This window comes from Phaenicophaeus curvirostris, chromosome 3 (genome assembly GCF_032191515.1).
Source record: "Phaenicophaeus curvirostris isolate KB17595 chromosome 3, BPBGC_Pcur_1.0, whole genome shotgun sequence".
Taxonomy (NCBI): Eukaryota; Metazoa; Chordata; class Aves; order Cuculiformes; family Cuculidae; genus Phaenicophaeus; species Phaenicophaeus curvirostris.
The window spans coordinates 98,915,579-98,928,655 of NC_091394.1; the positions used below are offsets into that span (position 1 = coordinate 98,915,579).

The following is a 13,077-nucleotide window of genomic DNA, read 5'->3' on the forward strand; positions in this document are numbered from 1 at the left end:
CCTCTTAGTTGGCTCATTTAGGAGACAATACCAGCAGGAGCGAGGATAAGCATCTTTGACTCAGTTAATTAGGTACAGGGTTGGAGGTTGACCATTTAAATGGAGAAACAGAGACAGGTTTGAGTTTCTACATGGAATCATGGAAATATTGGGGTTGGAAGGAACCTCAAAGCTCATCCAGTTCCAACCCCCTTGCCAAGGGCAGAGACTCCTCCCACTGGATCAGGTTGCTCCAAGCCCCATCCAACCTGGCCTTGAACACCTCCAGGGATGGGGCATCTACCAGCCTTTTGGGAAACCTGGGCCAGGGTTTCACCACCATCGCAGTGAAGAATTTCTTCCCAAGATCCCATCTAAATTTCCCCTCTTTCAGCTCAAAACCCTTCCCCCTCGTCCTATCCCTGTGCCCTATGATCAAGAGCCCCTCCCCAGCTTTTCTGGAGACCCTTTCAGTACTGGAACCTGCTCTAAGGTCTCCCTGGAGCCTTCTCTCCTCCAGGCTGAACAACCGCAACTCTCTCAGCCTGTCCTCATATAGAAGGTGCTCCAGCCCTCACATCATCTTCATGGCCTCCTCTGGGCTTGCTCTACCAGATCCTTTCTGTGTTGAGGACTCCACAACTGAACGCAGGACTTCAAATGAGGTCTCATGAGAGTGGAGTAGAGGGACAGATTTCCCCTCTGGCCCTGCTGGCCACGCTGCTTTGGATGCAGCCCAGGACACAGTTGACTTTCTGGGCTGTGAGCATGTGTTGACAGCTCATGTTGAGCTTCTCCTCCCCCAGCACCCTAAGTCCTTCTCCTCAGGGCTGCTCTCAAACCGTGTCCATGCTCTGCTGAGGACTCCAGAACTGGATGCAGAGCTCCAGATGAGATCTCAGGACCTACTGAGATCCTGGCGTCCTCCAGTAAACTGTTCATGCCATCCAGTCCTTGACTGGAGAACGGTGAACAGTTGGGAGAGATTTAATCCCGTTATCTCTCGCTCGCATGTGCTCAGGGAGCTGCAATAAAAGCTCAGGAAATTACAAAGCGCTGACCCCATCTTGCAGTGCAGAATCCTTTTGGTGTCCTCATGGTTTGAGCTTCTGAGGGTGAAGGATGATGCTTCAGACTGAATAACACAAAAGAGCGATGCGGAAAGCAGCCGTTGCGAGCAAATATAGCCCTGTTCGTCAAAGGGAAAGTCAGCTGCCTGCAGCTAATTACAGAGATGTCAGGGAGGTTTGGATTTGTCAGCTGAATTTAAGGTGGTAGAACATTGCTTGGCGAAGCAATTGTCTCTATTGAAAACAAAGAACAATCTCTCAAAGAACAAGGATTTCTGGGGTTCTGGCCCGTGATTTTATTCCGGTGGCTGTGCCGGAAGCTGCTGAGGGAATTATGAAGGGACAGCGGGTGGTGGAAGGGTGAGCAGTAGGTCAAGGAGCTTCAAGGCAGCAAGTGCCCAGCTTGGCAAGAGCTCCATGATCAGCTAGTGGCCACTTCCCTGGTCAAGAGCAGAATCGTTACCCATCCTTGAAGTCTCCAGTGCTGACACTGTGGCTCATCACAGGCTCTGTAAAGGTGGGTGGAATCTACCAGGTGTATTTGAGACCCCTCCTGGAGCCTTACGTCCAAATCTGGGGTCCTCAGCACAGGAAAGACGTGAAGCTGTTGGGATGAGGCTAGAGGAGAGCATGGAAATGGTCTGAGGGGTGGAGCAGCTGTGCTGGGAGTTGAGCTTCTTCAGCTTGGAGAAGAGAAGGCTCTGGGGAGACCTGGGAGCAGCTTCCAGTATGGAAAGGGGCTCCAGGAAAGCTGGGGAGGGATCAGGGAGTGCAGGAATAGGATGAGAGAGAATGGTTTTGGGCTGAAACAGGGGAAATTTAGATGAGATCTTGGGAAGAAATTCTTTCCTGTGAGGGTGGTAAAAGCCTGGCCTAGGTTGCCAGAGGCGTGGTGGATGCCCCATCCCTAGAGGTGTTGAAGGCCAGGTTGGATGAGGCCTTGAGTAACACGATCCAGTGGGAGGTGTCCCTGCCCATGGAAGGGTCGTTGGAACTGGATGGGCTTTAAGGTGTCTTCCAAACCAAACCATTCCATCATTTTATGATTCTATGAATGCAAGTTGAAACAGGATGCCTCAAATCTTCCCTCTTGTTTGGAACCTTTTCCCCCCGCCCCATGGATTTGTCAGCAGACGCTGGGCAGATGTTCAGCGCAGTGAACTTTCCAAGTCACGAGAACGTGCACTTGCCACCGTTCCCTAGAGCGAGGTCAGTCTGTAACATCATTACGTGGGCACCAGTGACGAGCCGGCGGCTTTGGCTCAGCCTTTGTCTCTGTGGAGAAGGTCCAGCCCTGAAACCGAACGCCATCGTTACGTGGGAACAATCAGCCCTTTTTCCAGAGGGAGAGACGCCTTCCCAGTGTGGACAGTGGAGGGCTCAGCCATCCAGCGTGTGGGACAAGGAGGAGAGGTAGCGATAGCGAGCTGCAAGCCTCAGCCACTGCCCTGGGTGGTGGAGGAGATGGAGCAAAACTCAATCTCAGTGCAGTGTGCGAGCAGGCTCAGTTCCGCTCTTGAGAAATGAGCAGAAACACAGAATGACTAGGTTGGAAAAGACCCACTGGATCATCGAGTCCAACCATTCCTATCAAACACTAAACCATGTCCCTCAGCACAGCATCCACCCATCCTTTAAACACCTTCAGGGATGGTGACTCAACCACCTCCCCGGGCAGCCTGTTCCAGTGACCAATGACCCTTTCCGTGAAATATTTGTTCCTGATGTCAAGCCTGAACCTCCCCTAGACGAGCTTGAGGCCATTCCCTCTCATCCTGTCCCCTGTCACTTGGGAGAAGAGCCCAGCTCCCTCCTTTCAGGTAGTTGTAGAGAGCAATGAGGTCTCCCCTCCGCCTCCTCTTCTCCAGGCTAAACAACCCCAGCGCTCTCAGCCACTCCTCATGAAGGACCTCATGAAGTCCTACACTGTTGTAGGACCAGGGTTTTATTGAGCACAAATTCATTTCTGATCGTTAGTTGTGATTGGTTTGGACTGGTGATCCTTGTAGGTCACTTTCAACTGAAAATGTCCCGTCCCATCCCGTCCCATCCCATCCCATCCCATCCCATCCCATCCCATCCCATCCCATCCCATCCCATCCCATCCCATCCCATCCCATCCCATCCCTACTTTCAATACTTAATGGAGGCTGGTAAGAGAGATGAGGACAAGCTCTTCATCATAGCCTGTGATGAAAAGCTTTGGACTCCTCAGCACAGGAAAGACATGGACCTGTTGGGGCAGGGCTAGAGGAGGGCACAGAAATGGTCCAAGGGCTGGAACTGCTCTTCTGTGAGGAAAAAGTGAGAGAGTTGGACTTATTCAACCTAGAGAAGAAAAGGCTCCAGGGAGACCTGACTGGGTCCTTTCAGTGCCCAAAGGAGGCTGATAAGAAAGGTGGAGATGAAATTCTCAGCGTAGCCTGGAGTAACAGGACAAAGGGGGATGGTTTTAAACTGGAAGAGGGGAGATTCAGGCTGGGTAGAAGGAAGTTCATGATGAGGATGGTGAAACCCTGGCCCAGGTTACCCAGAGAGGTGGGAGATACCCATCCCTGGAAACACTCAAGGGCAGGATGAATGGGTCTCTGAACAACCTGATCCGGTTGGAGATGTCCCTGCTCACGGCAGGAGAGTTGGACTGGATGGACTTTAAAGATCCTTTCCAACCAAATGAGGTGTCTGGAGCACAAGTCTTACGAAGAGCAGCTGAGGGGCTTGGAGCTGTTTAGTCCGGAGGAGACTGAGAGGAGACCTCATCCCACTCTACTAGTCCCTGAAAGGAGTGTGGAGCAAGGTTGGCGTCAGTCTCTTCTTCCAAGGAACAAGCAGCAGGATGAGAGGAAATTGCCTCAAGTTGTGCCAGGGGAGGGTTAGATTGGATATTGGGAAAAATTTCTTTCCTGAAAGGGCGGTGAAGCACTGAAAGAGGCTGCCCAGGGCTGTGGCGGAGTCCCCATCCCTGGAGGGGTTCAGAAAATGTGTAGATGTGACATTTTAGGACATGGTTCATTTAGCACGGTGTTGTTGGGCTGACAGTTGGACTTTTCTTACCCTGAGATGGTCTGCTGTGCTCACGCCCTCTTCATGGCAGCTCCTTATTTAGGGCACTTGAAGGTTGTCTGGATGCTTCAACTATTTTTACGTGTAGAAACACCATCTAGATGATCTTTAAGGCCCCTCCCAACCCAAATCATTCGATGATTCTGTGAGGAGAGGAGAGGCGTGAGGGTCCACCTCCATTTCCCAACATGGTTCAATTCAGGATCTGTGACCTTCATCTGAAAAAAACAACCACTTTCTTCTACTTTTGGGCCACGTTGGCTGGTAAATCCTCATCTTCTTTCTCCTACAGGTTGCAGTAGGAGCCTCTTTCCTTCAGAGCCTTCTCCTTGTTGGCAAAGCTCATTTTGGCAACCATCAAAGCACGATGTAAAGTTTGTTTGATTTGGCTTTTGGGCAAATTAATAGAGAGATTTTGGCTTACAGGGAAAATTCTGATAAGTAGCTTTCAAGCTGTCCCTCTGGTGCTCTGTTAATGACTTTGTGGAGTTCCCTCCTCTCCAGTGCCTCGCGTTTGAGTTGTCTTAAATCATTAAAAAAGGGGGGAAAAAAAGCACTGGCTCTTCACACTGTTGCCAAGTAGGTCAGGGTTTTCCCAGTTGTACAGTTTGGGAAATGAAGACATTATTCAGAGTGACTTTCTCCAAGCTGAAGACAATTAGAACCACAATAGTGGGTTCCGGCGTTGGTTCAAGACGCGTCTTTGAGTGATAATGAGTCATTTGGCCTCATCAGAGCCCGGTTCAAATAAATCTTGGTGAAACCTGGCAAAATAAATGGGAGATTCTTGAATTCTGAGGTGCTGGAGAAGCTGTGGGAGCTGAAGCGTGGTCCTAAGGAAGTCCTAGAGAAGAGGGGGTGAGGGGAGACCTCATTGCCCTCTACAACTCCATGAAAGGAGGTTGTAGGAAGGTGGGTATTGGGTTCTTCTCCCAAGGAACAAGTGATGGGATGAGAGAAAGTGGCCCCCAGTTGTGCCAGGGAAAGTCTAGGTTGGAGAGTAGGAAAAATGTCTTTACTGGAAAGGTGGTGAAGCATTGGAAGAGGCTGCCCAGGTCAGTGGTGGAGTCCCCATCCCTGGAAAGGTTCAAAAAACATGTAGACACTTTAGGACACGCTTTGTAATCACAGTGGTGTTGGGCTGATGGTTGGACTGGATGAACTTAGAGGTCTTTTCCAACTCCAGTGATTCCGTGATTCTATAATTCCATTATTCTAAGTAAAGATGGACAATTGGTGCTACCTGAAATGAGACAAACTGACTTCCATGCTTTTCAAGCTGGTCAAAAAGCCACCTGATTCTTCCCATAGGAGAAAATAAGCCAAAAAGCCATAGTGGTTGTCCCACCAGTGCTGGGTTGCAGGTTTTTTGTCTGATCACAGTGGAAAACACAGCAAGTCGGGAGTATTCCCATGGTATCACTGTGATCTCCAACTTTAGACTCAAGAGTTGATAAACTGCTGTCTACAGAGTTAAATTATGGATTGATGGTGCGTGGAGATCATAGAATCCTTCACAGGGTAGGACAAGATAGAATCATGGAATCATCTCGGTTGGAAAGGACCTTTAAAGCCCATCAATTCCAACTGCCTTGCCATGGGAAGGAACATCTCCAACCGGATCAGGGTGCTCAGAGCCCAGTTCTACCTCCACCTGACCTTGAGGGTTTCCAGGGATGGGGCATCTCACACCTCTCTGGGCAACCTGGGCCAGTGTCCCACCACCTTCAGTGTGAAGAATTCATTCCTTATATCTTCATGCGTCTGCCTCGAGAGGAGAAAAGAACCTCTTTCAGCAGCCCCAAAGCCATCAGGAGAAGATATCTCATTTATGGAATGGGCACTTCTAGCTGGGAGAATCATTTCACTCTGAACTCCTCCTCTGTTTTACTTCGGTAATAAACTACTCAGGATAAATTGTTGCTCAGGAAACATTTTAGGCAGAAAATGACATCAGGGAGAAGACTCAAGAGCATTAAAAATGGATTATACAGTGTCATTTCTGGACTGCTTGCCCGAGACATTAAATATGTAGGATTTAAAGCTCAGATCTTGTGCTGATTACAGCATCTCAGGCTGTTTAGGTCTCCTCCGAGCTGCTTCTGCCTGGGCAAAACGGGGTTCGGTCTTGTCCAGAGTTCAGCTTCTGGCTTGAGAGAAGGAACTCTTCCTGCGTCGGGTCTCTTTTTCTCTTCCTTTTATACTCGAGGACCATTGTTCATCCCCTTTGCAAGCCATCTGCTGCAGCTGCGAGGTCAAAACTAATGGGTGGTGAGGTCAGGCTGCTTTATTTTATTTAAATTCCCCTTTTTTTCAAAGAATGCAGCAGATCTGAGGCCAGCCCTGTTGTCCTAAAGCATCCGGATTAGGGAAATCATAGAATCATGGAATGGGTTGGGTTGGAAGGGACCTTAAAGCAGTTCCACCCCCCTGCTATGGGCAGGGGCACCTCCCACTGGATCAGGTTGCTCAAAGCTTCATCCAATCTGGCCTTGAACACCTCCAGGGATGGGGTAGCCACAATTGCTCTGGGCAACCTGGTCTACCCATCTTTTAAACACCTCCAGGGATGGAGACTCCAGCCTGGGCAGCTCTTCCAGTTCTTGATAACCCTTTCAGTGAAGAAGTTTTTCCTGATGTCCCATCTGAACCTCTACTGGCTCAGCTTGAGACAATTTCCTCTCCTCCTATCACCTATTTACTTGAGCAAAGAGACCAACACCCAGTTCTCTGGGCAACGTCATCCAGTGCCTCAATACCCTGACAGGAAAACCTTTCTCCCTAAGATCTCATCTCAATCTCCCATCTTTCAGCTTCAAACCCTTCCCCCTCGTCCTGTCCTGGGACTCCCTGTGTCAGTGTCTGTTGCTAGAAATGATAACGCTTAAAATTTATGATTATTACCAAAGTAACGAGGCATTGGAATGCAGAAAGGCCACTGGTTGCATTTGTCCTTCTGGAGGTGAAGGTCAACATCAAGTTGATGGAACGTTGTAAGTAAAAGAGGTGGAAAAGGTTGGCACCTGCAGGAAGGAGCGGCCAGGACAGGGGACCCAAAACTGACTAACAGAATATTCCATCCCATACGCGTCACGTATCCCAGGAGGATTGACCCTTGCGTTCCCTCAGGGTTGGTATAAATAGAATCGCGGAATGGTTTGGGTTGGAAGGGACCTCAAAGCTCATCCAGTTCCAACCCCCCTGCCATGGATCCAACACCTCCCACTGGATCAGGTTGCTCAAAGCCTCATCCAGCCTGGCTTTGAACACCTCCAGGGATGGGTATCCACAACTACTCTGTGCAACCTGTGCCAGTGGGTCATCACCCTCACAGGAAAGAGTTTCTTCCTAAGATCTCATCTCAATCTCCTCTCTTCCAGCTCAAACCCATTCCCCTTCGTCCTCTCCCTGCACTCCCTGATAAACAACTCGTAGGGCTGCTGGGCAGGCTCCTCCTGTTTATAATCGCTTCATTCGAGTTCTCGGAGCAGCCGAATTATCATGAATGGGCTCTGAAGTAGGTTGGTTGCCAACTTTCTGAAACAAGAAATGCCCAAACTGAAAAAAAAAGCAAAAAAAAAAAAAGCAACCCCTTGTTTCCCGTCACGTCTTTAGGAGCCCAACTAATTAAGCTCTTCTGAAAGAGCCGTCTGGCTCCAGCAGACAGCTCCTCTGTGGTTCTTTTCTGTTGCAAAACCCCGGGGGAGGCTGGGTTGGAAGGGCAGTGCCGTCACCCACACGGCTTGGGAGGGGAGGGCGCTCTGCCAAGCCCTCTGGAGCTCACCAGCCCGCTCGCTCTCCTCGAGGAGGCACGTAACGACTCGCTTTCGCAGCCTTGTTGGAGAAGCACCCCAAATTAGACCCCTTTGGGTGGATGTGTCCTCAACCAAAAAGAAGAAGGAGGTGGCCCTGAAGCCTCGTCTCTTGAACAGCCTGGAGGGATGCAGCGAGATGGCAGATGAGGGGATGACGGGACGTCCTTGTGGAAGGAGGTGGGCACGGGGCTTATGGATACGACGGCTTTTACGTCGCTGGTGGCTCTAATAGCAGGTTTGGATTGAACGCGGTTCGTGGAGGTGACTTTGCTTCACTGGGTTCGGTCACAATTCTGGATGCGAAAACGTAGGTAATAAAATATCCTCCTGAAACTCATCTTCTCTTGGCTTCATGCTGTCCCAAAGGCTACTTGGTGCCACGCTGCTTGCAGCAAGAGCAGGTTGAGGGGCCTACAGGAAAGCTGAGGGGATCCTATCAGTGGTAGGATGGGGGGGAGTGGTTTTAAGCTGAAAGAGGGGAGATTGAGATGAGATTTTAGGAAGAAATGTTTTCCTGTGACGGGGGGAGGCGCTGGCCCAGGTTGCCCAGGGAAATCGTGGCTGCCCCATCCCTGGAGGTGTTGAAGTCAGGTTGATGGGGCTTGGAGCAACCAGATCTAGTGAAAGGTGTCCCTGCCTCGGGCATGGGGGTTGGAACCGGATGAACTTTAAGATCCCTTCCAACGCAAACCATTCCATGATTCTATGATTCACCAGCTTCCCTCTGTGAAGCTGTCAACAACCGAGCACTAAAGCCCTGGGGAGAGCAGCGACGATGGAGTGAGGGGATGTCCGGAGCCTCTTTTTCCAGGCAGATGAAGATCTCACAGCATTTTTGACAGTGGAGGCTGATAGACTTCTGGACTGAGCTTTGCTGCAGAGCTTAAACTCTTGCAGAGCAGAAGTCGCCTGCTGTTGCTGATTCTTTGCCTTGCGTGGGGGTTTCAGTGTTTTCTTTAGGCATTTGTGCTTAAAGGGATGTAACACAACATCACATTCTCCTCCAAACACCTTGCTGCTCATTAAATAGAATGATAGAGTGATTTGAGTTGGAAGGGATCTTAAATTTATCCAGTTCCAACTCCCTGACATGGGCAGGGGCACCTTCTGCTGGATCAGGTTGCTCAAAGCCTCATCCAGCCTGGCTTTGAACACCTCCAGAGATGGGGCAGCCACAACTTCTCTGGGCAGCCTGGGATGGTTTCTGGATGCCTTTTTGAAGGAATGAAATGACAGCAGATAGAGAGAAAGCTGAATCATAGAAAGGTTTGGGTTGGAAGGGATCTTAAAGCTCATCCAGTTCCCTCCTGCCATGGGCAGGGACACCTCCTACTTGATCATGTTGCTCGAAGCCCCATCCAACCTGGCCTTCAACACCTCTAGGGATGGGGCAGCCACGTCTTCTTGAGCAACCTGGTCCTGTGCCTCACCACCCTCACAAGAGAACATTTCTTCCTAAGATCTCCTCTCAATCTCCCCTCTTTCAGCTTAAAGCTTAAAAAATACTCGCGTTGATGTGGTCACCTCCTCTGTACGGTCGCTGTCGACAGCTTCAGGAGTCGTTATGGTCTATTGGGAGCGAGCATTCCCTGGCAGCGGGACAGCCTTGCCCTTTAGTGCTTTTTTCCATCCTCACTTGCTGCGACTGCCCTCAAAAGGGCTCGGCAAAACACTGCCTGCTCTGTTTCCATCCCGTGTCCTGCGTAGACGGCGGATGCGGTCAAGGGCCGTGGTCTATGCAGGCGCGGGGCATTCGGGACGGTCCTGGAGGCGTTGTGCCACGGAAGCCCGTCACACGTGATCTTCTCAAAAGGGCTTTACAGCTCTGTCCAGCTATTGTAGCGCAGCCTGCACCATCCAGAGCTGCCCCAGGTCCTCCACGGCACTGCTAAATCTGCTAATTTATCCTAACGAGGCGAGCTTTTGTCTCATATCCCATCTCTGCCAGGGCTGAGCGTATGTCATCATCTGGGACCAGGCATCCTTCGCTTCAGATAGAAATGTTTTCTCAGTGAACTGCTCTGCTTCAGGACTCGAGGAATGAGCTTTTTTGTGCTCTAATTTCAGAGTCGATGGGGTTTTGTACTCTAATCAACGGGGTTTGATGCCGTAATTAAAAACACGGACTTAATGAATGGGCATTCTGCGGAATGTAAATTCACGGGAAAAACACAAGTCCAACTTTCGAGACCAAAGCACTTTTGCGCTCGCTTAGTCTATTGTAATTAGGGGTGCGGCACTTAAGGAATATTAATTAGCCCCTGTGGGTGAGACTGGGGAGCCAGAAAAATGCTGCCTCCACCCATGTTCCCCATGGAAGTTTAGGTGAGTCTCATCCTCACCCCCCATGAGAGCGGGATGCTGAGCTAAGCATGGAGACGGCAACCCTTGTTGGGGGAGGAAGGGCATCCCTCAACCTCCTTCTTCCAAAACAAACCAAAATCGACCAAAGCACTTTCAGCGGTTGGGCAGAACTTTCTTTAGGAGCTGGTTTTGCCAAACGAGTTTGAGTCTCCGCCATCGTTCCCTGAGGGCAGCGATTGCTGCTTGAATTGCAAGAGTAAATTTAGAAACGTGGATGGGTTTGGGTTGGAAGGGACGTCAAAGCCCATCTAGTTCCAGCCCACTTGCTATGGGCGGGGACACCTCCCACCGGATCAGGTTGCTCCAAGCCCCATCCCACCTGGCCTTCAACACCTCCAGGGATGGGACACCCGTGATGTCTCTGGGCAACCTGGGCTTCACCACCCTCATAGAGAAGAATATCTTCCTAAGATCTCATCTAAATCTCTCTTTCAGCTCAAAACTGTTCCCCCTTATTGTATCCCTGCACTCCCCAATCAAGAGCCCCTCCCCAGCTTTCCTGGAGCCCCTTTCAGGACTGGAAGGCTGCACTAAGATCTCAGAGCCTTCTCTTCTCTGGGCTGAACAACCCCAACTCTCTCAGCCTGTCCTCATATGGGAGGTGCTCCAGCCTTTGAATCACCTTCATGCTTAAATATGACTTGTAGCAAATGTTGGGAAGGGGTTTGGTTAATCCGAGTTAATCTATAGATGGGCAAGTGTCCTAACGAAGTGTTTACTTCTCAGTCTTCTGTGGGATTCGGAGCCTTGGAAGAAACCTGTCCTATCCAGAGCATGCAGGCAAATGTCTTCTATTGCCACATCCCCAAGGATGTGCCAAAATGCATCTTGTTATCCTTCGAATATCTAAATTAGAGCTAAATGTGTCCCTGGGAATCCTGTAAGACTTCCTCTGGCTGGATAATGAGGCAGGAACCGATCAGTTAATGAGTAGTTGCTTGGGTGCCAGTGACCCAGAGCTACTTGGGTGTTTCACAGAATCGTGGAATGGTTTGGGTTGGAAGGGACCTCAAAGCCCATCCAGTTCCAACCCTTCTGCCATGGCCAGGGCCACCTCCCACTGGATCAGGTTCCTCAAGGCGCCATCCAACCTGGCCTTGAACACCTAGAGGGATGGGGCAGCCACAACTTCTCTGGGCAGCGTGGGCCAGAGCCTCATCACCCTCAGCATGAAGAATTTCTTCCTAATGTCCAATCTAAATCTCCCCCTCTCCAATTTAAAGCTGTTCCCCTTCATCCTATCACTCCACGCCCTTGAAAAAAGTCCCTCCCCAGCTTTCCTGGAGCTACTTCAGGTTGTGGCAGCTGCTCTAAGATCTCCTTGGAGCCTTCTCCAGGCTGAACAACCCCAACTTTCTCAAGCTGTCCTCATACCAGAGGTGCTCCAGCCCTCAAATCATCTCCATGGCCACCTCTGGACCTATTCATAGAATCATAGAATCATAGAATAACCAGGTTGGAAGAGACCCACCGGATCATCGAGTCCAACCATTCCAACAGTTCCATGTCCTTCTTCTGTTGGGGATTCCAGAACTGGGTGAGGGCTCCGGGTGGGGTCTCAGAAGAGTGGAGTAGAGGGGCAGAATCACCTCCCTCAACATGCTGGGCTCAGTATTTTGTAAACAAGGCCAACAGGCAGCAGGTTGGGTTTCGGTTGGGCGACTGTGACAGTTGGAGCAGAAAAATGGGTTTAAATCTTTAAAAGACAAGGCTGCGACAGAAAAAAAAAAAAACCACCCTGAAAAAAGAAGAAGGAAAAGAGCCGTGTTAATTATGTAGCGGTCAGGAAGATGGGAAAAAATGATAGGGCAGATTTATCTCTTACGTACTGAGTCAGAAGATGAAAATGGCCAAGGGAGAAATTAGTGCTGAAGAGCCGGCGATGTGGCCTGACTGCGCGTGGAGAACTTGGTCTTCACAGTTGTATGTGATTGATATTCGATCCAAGGGATGGTCTTGTCGGAAAAGCTGTGCTTGCAGCCCGGAAAATCAACCGTGTCCTGGGCTGCATCCAAAGCAGAGCCAGGAAAGGGATTCTGCTCCTCTCTGGTGAGACCTCGCCTGGATTTCTGCATCCAGTTCTGCGTCCTCAGCCCAGGAAGGACATGGAGCTGTTGGAGCAAGTCCAGAGGAGGCCACGGAGATGATCTGAGGGCTGGAGCACCTCCCGTACGAGGACAATCTGAGAGGGTTGGAGTTGTTCAGCCTGGAGAGGAGCAGGCTGCAGGGAGACCTTAGAGCAGCTTCTGGTCCTGAAAGGGGCTCCAGGAAAGCTGGGGAGGGAATTTTGATCAGGGAGTGCAGGGATAGGATGAGAGGGAATGGTTTTAAGCTGAAAGAGGGGAGATTGAGATGAGATGAAGAAGAAATGCTTTACTGTGAGGGTGGAGGAGGTTGCTCAGAGGAGTCGTGGTTGCCCCATCCCTGGAGGTGTTCAAGGCCAGGTTGGACAGGGCTTGGAGCAACCAGATCCAATGGGAGGTGTCCCTGCCCATGGCAGTGGGTTTGGAACTGGATGGGCTCTAAGGTCACCTCCCCAGCTTTCCCGGAGCCCCATTTAAGTACTGGAAGCTGCTCTGAGGTCTCCACGGAGCCTCCTCTCCTCCAGGCTGAACAACCCCAACTCTCTCAGCCTGTCCTCATACGGGAGGTGCCCCAGCCCTCAGATCATCTCTGTGGTCTCCTCTGGCCGCACTCCAACAGATCCAGGCCCTTCTTGTGCTGAGGACTCGAGAGCTGGACACAGGGCTCCAGGTGAGGTCCACAGGAGCAGAGTAGAGGGTCAG

At 50.6% G+C, this 13,077-nt stretch overlaps 1 protein-coding gene across 5 annotated transcripts in view; it reads left to right on the forward strand.

The window, feature by feature from the left end:
- Positions 1–13,077, forward strand: part of ARHGAP39 (Rho GTPase activating protein 39) — a 127,686-nt gene that overhangs the window by 47,615 nt on the left and 66,994 nt on the right. The window contains exon 1 of one of the 5 annotated variants that reach the window (XM_069854820.1): positions 7,752–8,104. The exons of 1 other annotated variant lie outside the window; for it this stretch is intronic. In XM_069854820.1, the coding sequence (XP_069710921.1) occupies positions 8,064–8,104 (41 nt within the window). In that variant the 5' untranslated portion in view covers positions 7,752–8,063. Of the gene's footprint in view, positions 1–7,751; positions 8,105–8,209; positions 8,239–13,077 lie in introns of those variants that run through there. 3 more of the 5 variants (XM_069854816.1, XM_069854821.1, XM_069854817.1) reach the window with 3 other exon arrangements.